Genomic DNA, 15,095 nt, shown 5'->3' on the forward strand with positions numbered 1-15,095 from the left:
TAAGGAGGCCATTTGGCCCATCGAGTCTGCACCGACCACAGTCCCACCCAGGTCCTACCCCCACAACCCTATGCATTTACCCTAGCTAATCCCCCTGACGCTAATCCCCCTGACGCTAAGGGGCAATTTAGCATAGGCAATCCACCTAACCTGCACATCTTTGGACTGTGGGAGGAAACCGGAGCATCTGGAGGAAACCCACGCAGACATGGGAAGAATGTGCAAACTCCACACAGTGACCCAAGCCGGGAATCTAATCCGGGTCCCTGACATTGTGAGGCAGCAGTGCTAACCACTGTGCCACCGTGCCGCCCGAATTTTATGAAGTACTCTGAAATTGTATGAAGCACTCTGAACCTATTCTAGTTTATTACCAAAATAATTTTTATCGATGACTCCTTTAACTCATGCCCATAAGTAACACTCTCTTTTTAAAGCTTTTCAGACAGAAGGGAAACTCTACCTTCTATTGGATTTTCTCAGGGGAGGAGACTTGTTTACGCGGCTATCCAAAGAGGTAAGAAATTTCGATGCGCAATGCATTTTAATCCAAAATAAATGTATATGGAGTAGAAACTGATCAAAAGGATAATGCATATATTATGCTGTGAAACATGTTGAGGGCGATCTTACCATTGCGGGCTGATGGGCGGGGTGAACCAGTACGAGAGAGCCGACAAATCAGGTTCGCGCCCGATTTCTCGCCCCTCGCGATCTTATCGCACCGGATATCACGACGGTGCCGGTACATATTATTTTAAATGTATTTGCATTCTAATTTCAATGTAATTAGCGAACCTGGAACGTTCAAAGACTATTTCCTCGGGTGGATGGAGCTATTACAAGGGGGCATAACTATAGGGTTCGTGGTGGGAGATACAGGACGGATATCAGAGGTAGGTTCTTTACGCAGAGAGTGGTTGGGGTGTGGAATGGACTGCCTGCAGTGATAGTGGAGTCAGACACTTTAGAAACATTTAAGCGGTTATTGGATAGGCACATGGAGCACACCAGGATGATAGGGAGTGGGATAGCTTGATCTTGGTTTCAGATAAAGCTCGGCACAACATCGTGGGCCGAAGGGCCTGTTCTGTGCTGTACTGTTCTATGTTCTATGTCCGGAATTGTTTGCCTCTGTGGCCTTGCCAGAGAAGGTTCTCTCCGGCAGGGATCAAGTATGGTTCCCCAATCAACGGGGACCAGATGTGATGGCCTCGCCGGTAGAACCAGAGGTCATTTGAGGCCTGCTGGGACACCCTAGCACTGCCCAAAATACTAGCATTTTTAGGGCAAACTGTCTTTTAGGCTACCTTGCTGAGAAAGTTGAACTGGCGCACACATTTCACTGTCTATGACTGTAAGGCATTCCAGCACCAATCCCGGTCTGAAATATTCACCATGACTGCCAACATCAGGCAGTGTCAAGGGGGTGGGGCCACACCAGGGGCAGGCTGTTCTGTTGGGGCAGGGAGAGGGGGGGCACACTGCTGCCACTCTGCAACAGTGATCGGGAGGGTGGGGGGGTGTGCACTGCCACTCTGATGCATAACGCATTAGATCAATATGGGACAGCTAATTTTGACCAGCTTTTCTTTTTCTTTGTCTGACATTTTCATATGTTTATATATGTAAGAGACAAACGAGCTGCTTTCGTATGGTGTGACTGTTAGCAGGTTGTCAACAGTTTCATGCCTCAGATCAACTTATCCTGCAAAACCTAAATGCACAAGTACCTTCCTTTCTCTGCTTTAGTGCTCAAAGTGTGGAGATGCCGGCGTTGGACTGGGGTGAACACAGTAAGAGTTTTAACAACACCAGGTTAAAGTCCACCAGGTTTATTTGGTAGCAAATACCATTAGCTTTCGGAGCGCTGCTCCTTCGTCAGATGGAGTGGAAATGTGTTCTCAAACAGGGCACAGAGACACAAAAATCAAGTTACAGAATACTGATTAGAATGCGAATCCCTACAACCAGCCAGATCTTGAGGACATGAGGACAGCCTAAACCGGGATGTTGGATTTATGTCACTTATCAGTAACCCCCACAGCTTGCCTCCTGGACTTGCAGGCTGTCCTGTCTGGAGACAATACACATCTCTTTAACCTGTGCTTAATGCTCCCTCCACCCACATTGTCTGTATCTTTAAGATCTGGCTGGCTGTAGGGATTCTCATTCTAATCAGTATTCTGTAACTTGATTTTTGTGTCTCTGTGCCCTGTTTGAGAGCACATTTCCACTCCATCTGACGAAGGAGCAGCGCTCCGAAAGCTAACGGTATTTGCTACCAAGTAAACCTGTTGGACTTTAACCTGGTGTTGTTAAAACTCTTGCTGCTCAACGTCCAGTTAGGGCTATATTTCCAAGATTTCTTCCACGTTCTTCCCTCTGCCCTCACTGATCAAAGGATAAGTTGGTTTTGAGAGACAAGAAGATGCCATGAAAATTCCACAATGTGTAGCACAATTGCCTACTCCATTAATGAGCTTCTCTCATGTATTTTGCTTAATCCAACTTGGCCGCTTGCCAACAAATGATCCTCGACGTTTCACTGTGCAGTGGGGTTTAAATGTGTTACTCCAAGTACTTTGTGATGGAAAGTGCAAGAGAACCTGCTACCTCTTCCCAATCTGGCCTATAGTTGTCTTTAGTCCAAATTGTGTGTCAACCCTGAGAGCGCCAGTAAAAGTATTGCTTGATAACTAAGAATGTTTAATGTGTCCTTTCCAGCAATCCCACATCCTAAGAAAATACTAATTTCTGTTTCTGTTTACCTTGTGTTGCAAATTTTCTCATGAATTTCAATATTTGCTGGCACTCATTCCTCTGTTTGCAAACCCTCAGACCTTTGGCCCTCAGCTTTTCTAATTATGGCCTACTTCGCACTTTTGTCTCCAGCTCTTTGGGACATTTAAGGGCCTTGGTTCCGATCGTCTGTTTCTGCGCAATTACTCTGATATCTGCAGTTGGAAATAAGTCTGTTGTTTAACAACTTGTCATTTTTGAGTGAGTGAAGTTAATTATAGCAAAACTTGGATAAATCCTTAATAAACTAAAGGTTTTTGTCCCAAACATTTCCATGTTTTTTAAACTTGAATTTTGCATAGTGTTAAACAGTTTGGGCTATATGAATCTATTTTAATGTGCAACGCAAATTATCTCCTCAAGGTTATGTTCACTGAAGAGGATGTGAAGTTTTACCTTGCAGAGTTGGCACTTGCTTTAGATCATCTACACAGTCTGGGAATTATCTACAGAGATCTGAAACCAGAAAAGTGAGTTGTTCAATCTGGGTTGAGTTTCCACTGAGCACTTGTAAATATAGCGCTGACCAGAATACATTATAAAAATCAAAATTTGTTTTTCCTATGGCTCTTATAGAAATCTAACTTGTCAGAATTGCTAACTTATTGAATTTTAATCATTGTATTTCAGTATTTTGCTGGATGAAGAGGGTCATATTAAATTGACAGGTGGGTAAATTAATTTAATATAGGTTTTACCAGTTTTGTTTTGCTGCTCTTTTGGGACCAAAAGTACATTTTTCTACTGCTTTGAGATCCTGAGGTGACTTACAACGTCACCATTTTTCCCTCTGCCCCTCAACTTATGCTGCACATCTGGACCTTCATTCCATGGCGATCCCTCCATCAGTGTGTCCTCTGATCCTCTACCAGTTTTGCTTTGCTGCTGTCTCGCATCAGTATCCCTGACCATCTGACATCCTTAGCATCCCCCCCTCACTCCCAACATTATCTCCCCTTTCATTATTTAAATTTCACTGGTCCTTGGAGCGAGTGAATTTTAGCCCTAATTGTGAAATAAGCTTCTAGTTTAAACTACCATTGCCCATCCCTTGACCATGCCTGCTCTTTGCCTTCACGACTACAAGCTTTTTTCTTAAATTCAGCTTCCTGTACATCAAGACACGATTTCCGCATTGGACTGCATAATATAATTCAACCGTCGAACCTCTGGTCTGCTGCTTGGTTGCATAAATCCCAAAACTTTCCCAGCTGAGATTGTGATTGGCCTGCTGATTTTTCAATGTCAACTACAATTCGGTTCCTGGCTAGCAAATCGCTCTCCTGGGACCAAAAGAGCATTTTCTTTTGCTGCTTTGCGATCCTGGAGTGATTTTCAACTTTGCCATTTTTCCCCCTGCCCCTTAACCTGTGCTGTACACCTGGACCTTCATTCCATGGAGCTCATTCCATCAGTGTGTCTTCTGATGCTCTACCTTCAAATAGCAACTGGACTGCAGTCACCTGCTAAACCTGTCTCCGAATATGAACAGTTTATTGATCCTCAATTCCACCCCACTGACTTCAACTTTATGCCACCATGTGAGCTCTCTGGACTCCTGTGATTGTCTCCTCTACCCCTATTTACTGCCACAATGTGTATTGCATATACAAAGAATAGTATCCTATCCCAGTTCTTCAGCGCTGTTTGACCTTCCTTCTCTCTTGCTATCATCTCAGGCCTGACTCTCTATTAGATAAGCCAACATCTTCTCATATATCTCTCTGCGTACTCAAGAGCCCATCAAGGCATTGGTCACTGTGTCCTTACAAACAGCAGCTCTGACTGCTTCATCCTATTCTATTGCTGAATCTCCTGTTCAGCATGCCTGTTGGGTGGTAATATTGCCAATCTCTTCATTAAACACTGTCCTCACAGTGCAGATCCTGTAGATTCTGCCAGCAAATCAGCTATCATGGTGCCTCCATGCAACTCCCTCTGGAATGTTTGTTTACTTGTGAATGGGGCTCTTATCATTCGTAAACTTATTGTGGGTGTAGATGATTGCAAGACCATTCTGGCCTCATCTCCCCTCAATCAGGTTTCTGTTACTTTTCCCCCAATTTTAAGCCTCCTCTTGTGGCTATATTTTTCAAATTCATTGATTGGGCATCAAATAATTGTCATAAAGTAATTGTACAAGCATTGTCTGAACATGAATTTTCAAATCTATTTTAAAATTAGATTTTGGGTTGAGCAAAGAGTCTATCGATCATGAGAAGAAAGCCTATTCGTTCTGTGGTACAGTGGAGTACATGGCACCAGAGGTAGTCAACCGAAGGGGTCACACTCAGAGTGCCGACTGGTGGTCGTTTGGAGTTCTCATGGTAAGCTTTTTTTAATGTATCCCCATTAGACTTTATTTTAAGGAAATAAATTCCTGTAAATTATTCACTCAGTTGTTTTCTCAATATGGAATACATTTTGTTTCACTCTATTGTTTCACTTGATTTTCTTTGAACTGATTTACAGTTACAAGAAGTACTCAAAATTTAAGCTTATTTTCTGGAAAATATTCTCTAATTAGTTCCCCTTCTGTTCAAAAGTTTGTCATTTCTTATGTTTTTTACATTTTATGCATAATTTTTAGTTGGTTTGTTTATAGCCTTAAACTTTGCCATTGCTAGAATTTCAAAATTGTACATGGTATAGTTGTGTGAAGCACTGGTTTGACCACATCTTGAGGATAGCATTCATTTCTGGCACCCCATTAGTTTGGGAAGGATATTGGAGTGGTTGCAACTCAGGTTCACCAGAATGATACTGGGGCTTAAAGGGTTAAATTTTGAGGACATGGTGCATAAACTAGACTTGTAATTCCTTTGAGTATAAAAGATTAAGGGGTGAGCCACTTGATTTATTAAAGAGGATTAAATGTAGATAAAGAGAAACTATTTCCTTTGGAGAGTGCGCCCAGAACAGGAGGATATAACCTTAATATTGAAGCTAGACTTTTCCTGAGTGATGGTGTGAAACCCTTCACAGCAGGTTGGTGGAAACCTAGAACAATCTTCCCCAAAAAATTGTTGAGGCATGGACAATTGGAAATTGGAGAGGTTTTTAAGGGTACTAGGGATGTGGAATCAAGGCAGGGAAATGGAGTTGAGATACAGTTCAGCAGTGTTGTAATAGAAAGGCAGAACAGGCTTAAGTGGTTGATAGCTGACGTGTTGCTACGCTTTGGCATAGTGAAGATTCCAGTGGGTACTGACAAGTGTTTTAACCTGTCTGTCCCAAGACTACTTGAGCTCTCCACTTAAATGTTCCAGTCTCCCTTGATTGCAGTACTTCCCTCTTTGAGGTATTACTCACTATAAATGGTTTTACAAGCTGTAATTTCTAACCTGAAAGTTAGCAAATGTAACATTGCTATTCAGGAAAGAAAGGAGAGAGAAAATGGGAAACTACAAGCCAGTTAGCCTGTCATTGGGAAAGTGTCAAAATCTATTAAGGAAGTCTTAACAATGCACTTAGAAAAGCATATTATAATTAGAACAAGTCAAAACATTTACCAAAGGGAAATCCTATTTGATAAATTTACTAGAGTTTTTTTAGGATGTAACTCATAGGATTATTAGATGTGGTGGTATACCTGGATTTCAAAAGGTAAATAGGCAAGATAAGGACTCGAGGAGTTAGGGGTGATATATCAGCATCAACTAAGATTAGTTAACAGACAGAAGGGTAAATGGGGCATATTCAAGTTTGCAGGCTGTGACTAGTGGAGTGCAACAAGGATCAGTGCTGGGGCCTCACCTATTTTTTGAAATCATTGAATTCATACAGTGCAGAAGGATGCAAACTGCAGAGATATTAGACAGGTTAAGTGAGTGGGTAACAAGGTGGAAAATGGAATACAATGCGAGTGACTGTGAGGTTAATCACTTCAGTAGAAAAGCAAAATATTAAAAGGCAGAAAACTTGCAAATTGATTCGAGAGACTTGGATGTGCTCGTACAAGAAATTCAAAGTTAGTGTGAAGTTACAGTCAATAATTAGGAAGGCAAATGGCATGGCATGTTGCCTCCATTGCAAGGGGATTGGAGCGCAACCATAAAGAAGTCTTGCTACAATTATGTAAATGAGACCATGCTGGAATACTGTGTGCAGTTTGGTCTCCAAGGAAGGATATACTTGTATTGGGGGTGGTACAGTGCAGGTTCACTAGATTGATCCGTGGCATGAGAGGGCTGTGAGTAAATTTTGGCTTACGTTCATTGGAATTTATAAGAATGAGAGATGACCACATTGAAACATTCACAATTATGAAGGGGCTTGCAATCATAGAAATCAAAGAAACCCTACAGTACAGAAAGAGGCCATTCGGCCCATCGAGTCATAGAAATCATAGAAACCCTACAGTGCAGAAGGAGGCCATTCAGCCCATCGAGTCTGCACCAACCACAATCCCACCCAGGCCCTACCCCCATATCCCTACAGATTTACCCACTAATCCCTCTAACCTACGCATCTCAGGACACTAAGGGCAATTTTTAGCATGGCCAATCAACCTAACCCGCACATCTTTGGACTAGCAATTAGCAATCTAGTAGATATTGTGGCATTGTTTCCCCTGGCTGAGGAATCTAGAAAGTGGGAGGGGTCATGGTCTCAGCCTAAGGGGGGGCTGATCATTTAGGACTGGGAGGAGGAAACATTTCTTCACTCGTTTTTGGATTCTCTACCCCAGAGTTGTGGATGCTTCCATCATTGAATATATTTACAGCTGAGGTAAGACAAATTTTTGGTGTCTCAGGGAATCAAGGGCAGCGGGCAGGAAAGAGGAGTTGAAGCCCCCAGATCAGACAACTATGCTGAATGACAGAACAGGCTCAATGGGTTCTATGGTCCTCTTATTTCTTGTGCTTCAAGTTATGCTACGTTTCTGGAATATAGCACCTTTAATTCCAGTTTCTTCAAAAACAGTGCTCAAGTAAATTTTTACTGTGTGTTTTGTCTCTTTAGTTTGAGATGCTTACAGGCACCTTGCCCTTTCAAGGGAAGGACAGAAAGGACACTATGACTATGATACTGAAGTAAGTAATAAGTAATTGCTGTAATTTTTAATGCAAATTAAGTTGTTCTTAATGTTTTGTTGTCAAGGTTTTTACTGTTTGTATTTATTATTTCAGGGCAAAATTAGGAATGCCACAGTTTTTAAGCTCTGATTCCCAAAGCCTATTGCGAATGCTTTTCAAACGCAACCCTGGAAACAGGCTAGGTATTTACACTTATTACTGTATGATCATTCAACATTGTGCAGTCAGTCTAAGATGGTGTATTGTTATATTTTTCCGTGCTACTGTTTCCTCAAATGATGTAAAGCCATACTGTTGCACAGTGGTCACAATATGGATAGTTCAGATTAAGGTTGCAGGTGAAAAGTTGTTTTCCCTAAAAAAGGGTTTCATAGAATTATGTGACAGAGGAAGTAGCAATTTGACTGATCGTGTCCATGCAGGTTGTCTGGATGAGCTACTCCCAATCCTTCGCTCCTTTCATCATTGTGCTGCAAAACTTTCTTTTAAGTGGAGATCCAATCCCTTTTTTGTAAGTTTCTCTTGAAATCTGCTTCCACCACCCTTCCAGGCAGTGCATTCTAGATCATAACACTCTGCAAATTGAAATTCTTCTCTCCCTGACTTTTTTTGTCAATTATCTTACATCTGTGCCTTCTGGTTACCCATCCTTCTGCCAATGGAGACAGTTTCTCATTATTGACTCTTCATCAAAATGATTTACATGAAAAAGCGGTGGAAGCTGATTCTATAAATAATTTTGTGTGTGTGGATCCTGCACAGGGTTACCAGCATAATGGAGGAGTGTAAACACTAAGCATGACTGTTTTTTCAGAGAGCCAACACTGGAACGACTAGCTGAATGGCCTTATCCTATTTTGTAGGTTTTTGTGTTTTTTTAAATCTGTGATGGTTCAATGGTGAGAATAAAAATCTTGTCTTCAAGCAACCAGCCTGATTTAATATAGCTAATTTATGATCAGAAATTTAAATAAATCAGATCTACTGCCTGGCAAAGTTTACCAGTGACTCAATGTTAAATTCTTGTATGTTGCCACCTTTAATGGTCAGTTATATTTTCTATTGAGCATCTGTGATACTGAGCAAGAATGGCTTAAAAGTTAATGATTTCATTAATTAAGAGCTAACTCGTGATGGCAGCATTAGTGAGGAAGGAAGAGAAATATTCTAATAGAAATTTCTTCTTTCCCCCTCCATTAACTTTTCCAATGAAAGTCTTCCACTATAATGGAATTGAGCTGTATAGAGGGAAGGGGCGTTTGAGAGTTGGTGGAGAGAAAGATCACAAATAAATTGCAGATCTTTATTACATTGCCAGGAGCTGGTCCAGATGGTGTTGAAGAAATTAAGAGACATTCTTTCTTTTCCACCATTGATTGGAATGTAAGTATTGTTTTCTCTTTTTTTAAGTCACATTTCTTGGATTTTAAGACATGAATTTTCTTGTTTTTCAATGTAAAATGAAATATTTTATTTTGTGTAAGCAACTATATTTTTCTGAAATAAATCTTCCAAGGCCATTTACAGAATTGCTTTGAAGTTTTCTGATATTCAAAGTAAGTTCCTAGTATTTGCTTTTTTATATTCTGTAACAGAAAAATTTAATGAGGAGGCATTTTCAAACCCTTAATCCAACTTTGGAATTTTGTTTTTAGTTCCATTCTTGTGCAAAAATACTAGGCACAGTTCACATTGACACGTCCACATAAACCTATTGCTTATTTCAGAAATTGTGCAGAAGGGAAATACAACCACCTTTCAAACCTGCAATTGGTAGACCAGAGGATACTTTCTATTTTGATCCAGAGTTTACAGCAAAAACGCCAAAAGGTAACTATATTGCAAATTCATTGCAAATCTTCAGTATATAATCCTTAGTAATGTTTGGTTGTCGGTTCAACTTGTGCTTCAAAACAATAGTGCATCACAGTTAATACTGCATGCAAAACTTGCTGTTACTTTTTGACCTATAGCTGTTTTGATTTGCATGTGGTGTTGGAGGATGTGAATTAGTGGGTGCAAGAGTGCTCATCAACCAGCGATGGGTGACCAATTCCTCCAATTGAAGATCCACACCTTTCGAAGGTCACTCAATCTGTGATATAAATTGCTGCAGCATGTGATGTCTTGATTTGAATGCAATTTTAGTAGCATTTATGTGAAAATGCCCCACATGACATTTATTGTTGATTATAATATTATTTAGATTCCCCTGGTATTCCACCCAGTGCTAATGCTCATCAGCTCTTTCGTGGATTCAGTTTTGTGGCTATTACCTCAGAGGAAGAACACCAGCCCATGCAAACTGCTGCACATCCAGTTGTACAGGTAAAAGACAAGTCAATAAATATTTAATTAAATTTTTCAACCATTGGTTCATTGAAAGCTAATATTCTGACTCTTTTTAGCCACATTAAGTTGCAGTTACATTTGCATGAATGTTGGCAAGTGAGACCATAAATACCTAAAGCAAATTCTTTGATTATTTTGTGATAGAAGTGAAATTATTTGTTTTATCATGTACTTTGTTATTGTTTCACTGCGCCATGGAGCAAACATAGTGACAAAAACCAGTTCAGTCACAGATGATCAGCATGTTGGCTGCAGGGTATAAACACCATGTCTGATTGGGTAGCCAAGGTTTAATTTGTATGTAAGTTTCTTTGGCAGCACCTTGTATTTGGTACTTTTAAAATTTCCATTTGTCATTTTAAAAATATTTCTTTGCTTTGAAAAGAAAGGTCGTTACTTTGAAACCATCAGAGAAAGATGAGGCTGAAAGAAACTTTGTGTGGGTCTTAGCAGGTTAATCAGAATACATAGCTATTATAAATCTGCCCCGTGCTGTCTGTTCACTTATCCATTGATCATTTAATCTGTTTTTATAACCTAAGTCACAATCTGATGTATTGATTCCTACCGTCATTAAGGGTGATCATGAGAGCACTGGATTCAGCCTGGAAGGCAAAAAGCCATGAGGATGGCTTTCAATTCACTTCCATGGCTTGATTAAATAAATCCAGATACTGGACATCGAAAGCAAATTTTGCCTGAGCCCCACTGTGCCTAACTAAAATAGCTACTAAAAAACACCAATTTCTAAAATCCGGGTGCATTTGTTAGTACTGTAATGGTACAATACATTTTTGATATCACCATAACACGTGCCTGGAAGTACTTTACAGTTATTTAACTTTCAAGTGGCTGCAGGCTGTATTCTTGGCGAGTTATGATCTGTCATTTACCCAATGCCATTAAACTTGATAGGTTTCCAATTTGAACAAAATGTACTGACCAATTGTACATTCTGCTGTGCAGGATATTTATCAATGTAGTTATTCTCTCCTTTTAATCCCTCATAATTTCTTTGTAATGGGTGAGTTACAAAACCCTCTTAGCAGTACTTTCTTGTCCATGGGCAGTTTATATTTTGAAATCCCTTGCCTGGATGTGTGCAGCTCCAACGACATTCAAAGCTCAACACTATCCAGGAGAAAGCAGCCCACCTAATCGGCACAGCACCCAACACATTCAATGTCCACTCCCTCCACCACTGATGCACAATGGCAGCAATGTGTGCCATCTACAAAATGCACTGCAGCAATTCGCCAAAACTCCTTCAACAGTACCTTCCAAACTCATGACCTCTACCATCTAGTAAGAAATGGGCTGCAAATGCATGGGAATACCATCACATGCAAGTTCCCCTCCAAGCCACATGCCGTTCCCATTTGGAACTATAGCACCTTCCTTCACTCTCACTGGGTAAAAATCCTGGAGCTCCCTTCCCTGCGGCAGTTCAAGAAGGCAGTTCGCCATCACCACCTCGAGGACAATCAGGCATTGACAATTAATGCTGACCCAACCAGTGACGTCTGCATTCTGAGAGAACTTTACAAAAAAGTCACTGAACTTTCATCAAGTTGTGAATGACCTCTCTACTTCAATGAGCAATACATTCCAGATGACAATGTAGCCACATGCATACACCTTAGAAGGAACGTTTCTCTCCTCCCACCAGTTTGATTCACCCTCTACTCAAAGATCCCATTTCACCTCTACCCTCATAGGTTATAACATATTTCTACACTCATATTCCAATCCATCTCTCTTCTGTCCTCATACGTGTTCCATTCTCTCAACTCATCAAAATCCATCTCTTTTGTAACTGATCCTTTTGTCCTTTTCGTCTGATCCGTTTGTATCCCTCCTCACACGCCGTATATACAGCATGTTAACCCTTCTTTCCTGACACGAGTTTACATCTTGAGGAGAGTAGATGAAATGTGAATGGAGATGCACACAGCTTGAATGTGTTTAAATAATAAACATTTTAAAAATCCATTCATCTCACCAAACAGTAAAATAAAACTCTCTCAATCTGATGTCTCTTGCATTGTCTATTAAACTGGACAGCTTCAATTAACCTGCAGTTTCCTGTCTGGTATATGTGGCTCATTTAATGCTAAATATAAGTTTTTGTTGGCAGTGCTTCAAATGCATGATCAAGGACAATCACCATAATTTCTGCCTTTCATGGCGCTCATTGAAATGCTTTTAATCAACTTCATTGCAGTGTATGATTTTTATCTTTCCATGGGCCATGCCAACAGGCTTGTGATGTTTTGTTGCTGTGGGTTTGTTAACCAGCTGCTGAATGGTGAACACTCCTGAGTCTTACTCAAATCTTGAGCTAGCAACCAGATGCTCTGTAAACAGTGTCACTGTATTATCTGGTAATCTCCAGTCCTATTCCTGATGGTTAAGCTGTTGTAAACTTCTTTATCAAGATAATCCTGACAATCTGATTAGACTGTCGGTCATAACATATGTTCTTGCCTGACCTGCCAATTCACCCAAGTACAATTTTAAAGGCATAATAAAATTATTCAGTCATAATGCCAGGAGAGGGTAGTGGAAACCTAAAACTCTCACCCTACCCAAAACCTTGTTGAGGTTAGGTCAATTGAAATTTCAGCACTGAAATTGATTAAAGTTTTGTTATTCAAGGGTTGGATAGAGCTAACATTGGGCAGATAGGATTGAGATTCAGATTGGTCATGACAAATCAAATGGCTGAACGGGTTTGAGGAGCTGGTTGACCTACTCCTCTCACTGTGTTCTCTGGACTGTTTCAGTCCTCTTCACCCATGGTTTTTTTTCATTTGCTGCTCCAGCAACCCACATATATGTAGAATATTTAGTTCTCTGATAGAGATTAGAAGTAAGAAAGGGGAACCGGCACAGTGATTAGCAATGCTGCCTCACAATGCCAGCGACCCAGGTTCAATTCCGGCCTTGGGTCACTGTGTGGAGTTTGCACATTCTCCCCATGTCTGCATGGGTTTCCTCTGGGTGCTCCGGTTTCCTCCCGTTTCCTCCCACAGTCCAAAAATGTGTGGGTTAGGTTGATTGGCCGTGCTAAATTAACCCTAGTGTCAAGGGGATTAGCTGGGTAAATATGAGGGGTTATGGGAATAAGGCCTGGGTGAAATTGTGGTCCGTGCAGACTTGATGGGCCGAATGGCCTCCTCCTGCACTATAGGGATTCTATGAACTGGTAAGTACAGAGGCAGTGGAGCAGAATATGTGGAAGATGATGGGCTAAATAGATTAAGCATACTGTTATGATTGAGTTGCATTTCCAACTGATTATTAAAATTAACTGTTCTAAACTTCCATGACCGTTTTACTTCATGATTCAAAAATCAGCATTTGTTATTTTGATGACTGGCCTCACTTCTTTTGCAGTTACACAGAACCAGTATTCAGTTTGTAGACAATTATGACCTGAAAGAGGACATTGGTGTGGGTTCTTACTCCATCTGCAAACGATGTGTAAACAAATCTACTAACATGGATTATGCTGTCAAGGTATGTGCCTACTTGAATGCATACATTCTTGTGCATTTTAGGGTGAATGTAATAGTAGCTACTCTAGACTGAAGAGCATCTTTCAAGTAAACCTTGCTTTAGCTGCCCTGTAGCAACTCATCAAGACTCCTTCACAGCAGAAGCATGGAGGAACACCACCTGCAAGTTCACCTCTAAGCCGCATACCATCCTGACTCAGAACTAATCACTGTTCCTTCGCTGTTACTGAGTAAAAATCCTGAACTCCCTTCCTAACAGCACTGTGGGTTCAGGAAGATGGCTCACCATCACCTTCTCCAGGGAAATTAGAGGGAATGTGGGCCCAGCCATTGACAGCCACATCCTGTGAAAGAATAAAGTAGATTTACTTATCTGCACCATATAAGATTTTCTGGGTTAAATTTTCCTCCTCCTTCCTCCCTTTTCATTTAAGGTTTGGCGACATTTATACAGAGTCCCTAATTGCCTTGAGAAGGTTCTTGTGGTGATTGTGTTCCTTAGATGATGACGGCTGGGCATTTCAACATTTTGACTCGATGGCGGTAGTCAAAAATTGTACATGATTCTATGCAATAGTACAAAGAAAATCTCTAGAAAATCTGTATTTAAAAGAGTGAGGTAATATTTACGTTGCATTACTGTGGAACCTCATTCCAAGTTCTCACTGGAGATGTTGCATACCTCTTTCTTTAAGAATACTTAAAATTGGCAAGTATCATCTTGTTCCAACAAGCAATGTGGTTGAGTTATTTGTGTAGTGATGCTGTTAATTTGTTTTTCTTTATTTAATAAAACTTCAGTCATGTCGTTGCTTTGCAGCTTCACTGTGGTGTTTATGGGTTATGTATTTATATCCATTTAAATTTATATTTTGTAACACTCAAATATCACTTCTAGCAAGTGAGTCCAAACCAGTTTTGTATAGATCAATCTGGAAATTGTTTTAAAGGGGTAAAGTAGAAATCAGAAAAACATTTACATAATTTCAATACAATGTTTTGATTTTCAGTTTGTGTTGATATATGTACATCAGTGTTTTCCTGCACACAACAATAATTATTTTTTTAGATAATTGATAAAAGCAAGAGAGATCCTTCTGAGGAGATTGACATCCTACTTCGATATGGGCAGCATCCCAATATTATTACTTTGAAAGATGTAAGTGCAGATTTTCATTAAGTTCAGTACCACTGCTTTCTCTTAATTTTGTAGATTACTCTTGTATAAATCCTGCTATTTTACAATACTGTAATGCACAGTAGTACTATCTAGTAACAATGAATAAAACAATTTTTCCACATCTAAGACTATCACTAAAAATAGCATGGAAAGAGTATTAATTATGTAAATAGCAATGGCTCGGTATTGATTATAGATCTC

At 40.3% G+C, this 15,095-nt stretch overlaps 1 protein-coding gene across 7 annotated transcripts in view; it reads left to right on the forward strand.

Moving 5' to 3' along the window:
* LOC144506355 (ribosomal protein S6 kinase alpha-3) overlaps nt 1–15,095 on the forward strand; it is a 113,385-nt gene that overhangs the window by 74,859 nt on the left and 23,431 nt on the right. For all 7 annotated transcript variants that reach the window (XM_078232349.1, XM_078232352.1, XM_078232350.1 and 4 more), the window contains 11 exons: nt 438–517; nt 3,166–3,272; nt 3,433–3,470; nt 4,987–5,129; nt 7,768–7,838; nt 7,935–8,023; nt 9,160–9,224; nt 9,569–9,671; nt 10,048–10,169; nt 13,593–13,715; nt 14,784–14,873. In XM_078232349.1, the coding sequence (XP_078088475.1) occupies nt 438–517; nt 3,166–3,272; nt 3,433–3,470; nt 4,987–5,129; nt 7,768–7,838; nt 7,935–8,023; nt 9,160–9,224; nt 9,569–9,671; nt 10,048–10,169; nt 13,593–13,715; nt 14,784–14,873 (1,031 nt within the window). The remainder of the gene's footprint in view (nt 1–437; nt 518–3,165; nt 3,273–3,432; nt 3,471–4,986; nt 5,130–7,767; nt 7,839–7,934; nt 8,024–9,159; nt 9,225–9,568; nt 9,672–10,047; nt 10,170–13,592; nt 13,716–14,783; nt 14,874–15,095) is intronic.

Source organism: Mustelus asterias, chromosome 17 (assembly GCF_964213995.1).
Source record: "Mustelus asterias chromosome 17, sMusAst1.hap1.1, whole genome shotgun sequence".
Taxonomy (NCBI): Eukaryota; Metazoa; Chordata; class Chondrichthyes; order Carcharhiniformes; family Triakidae; genus Mustelus; species Mustelus asterias.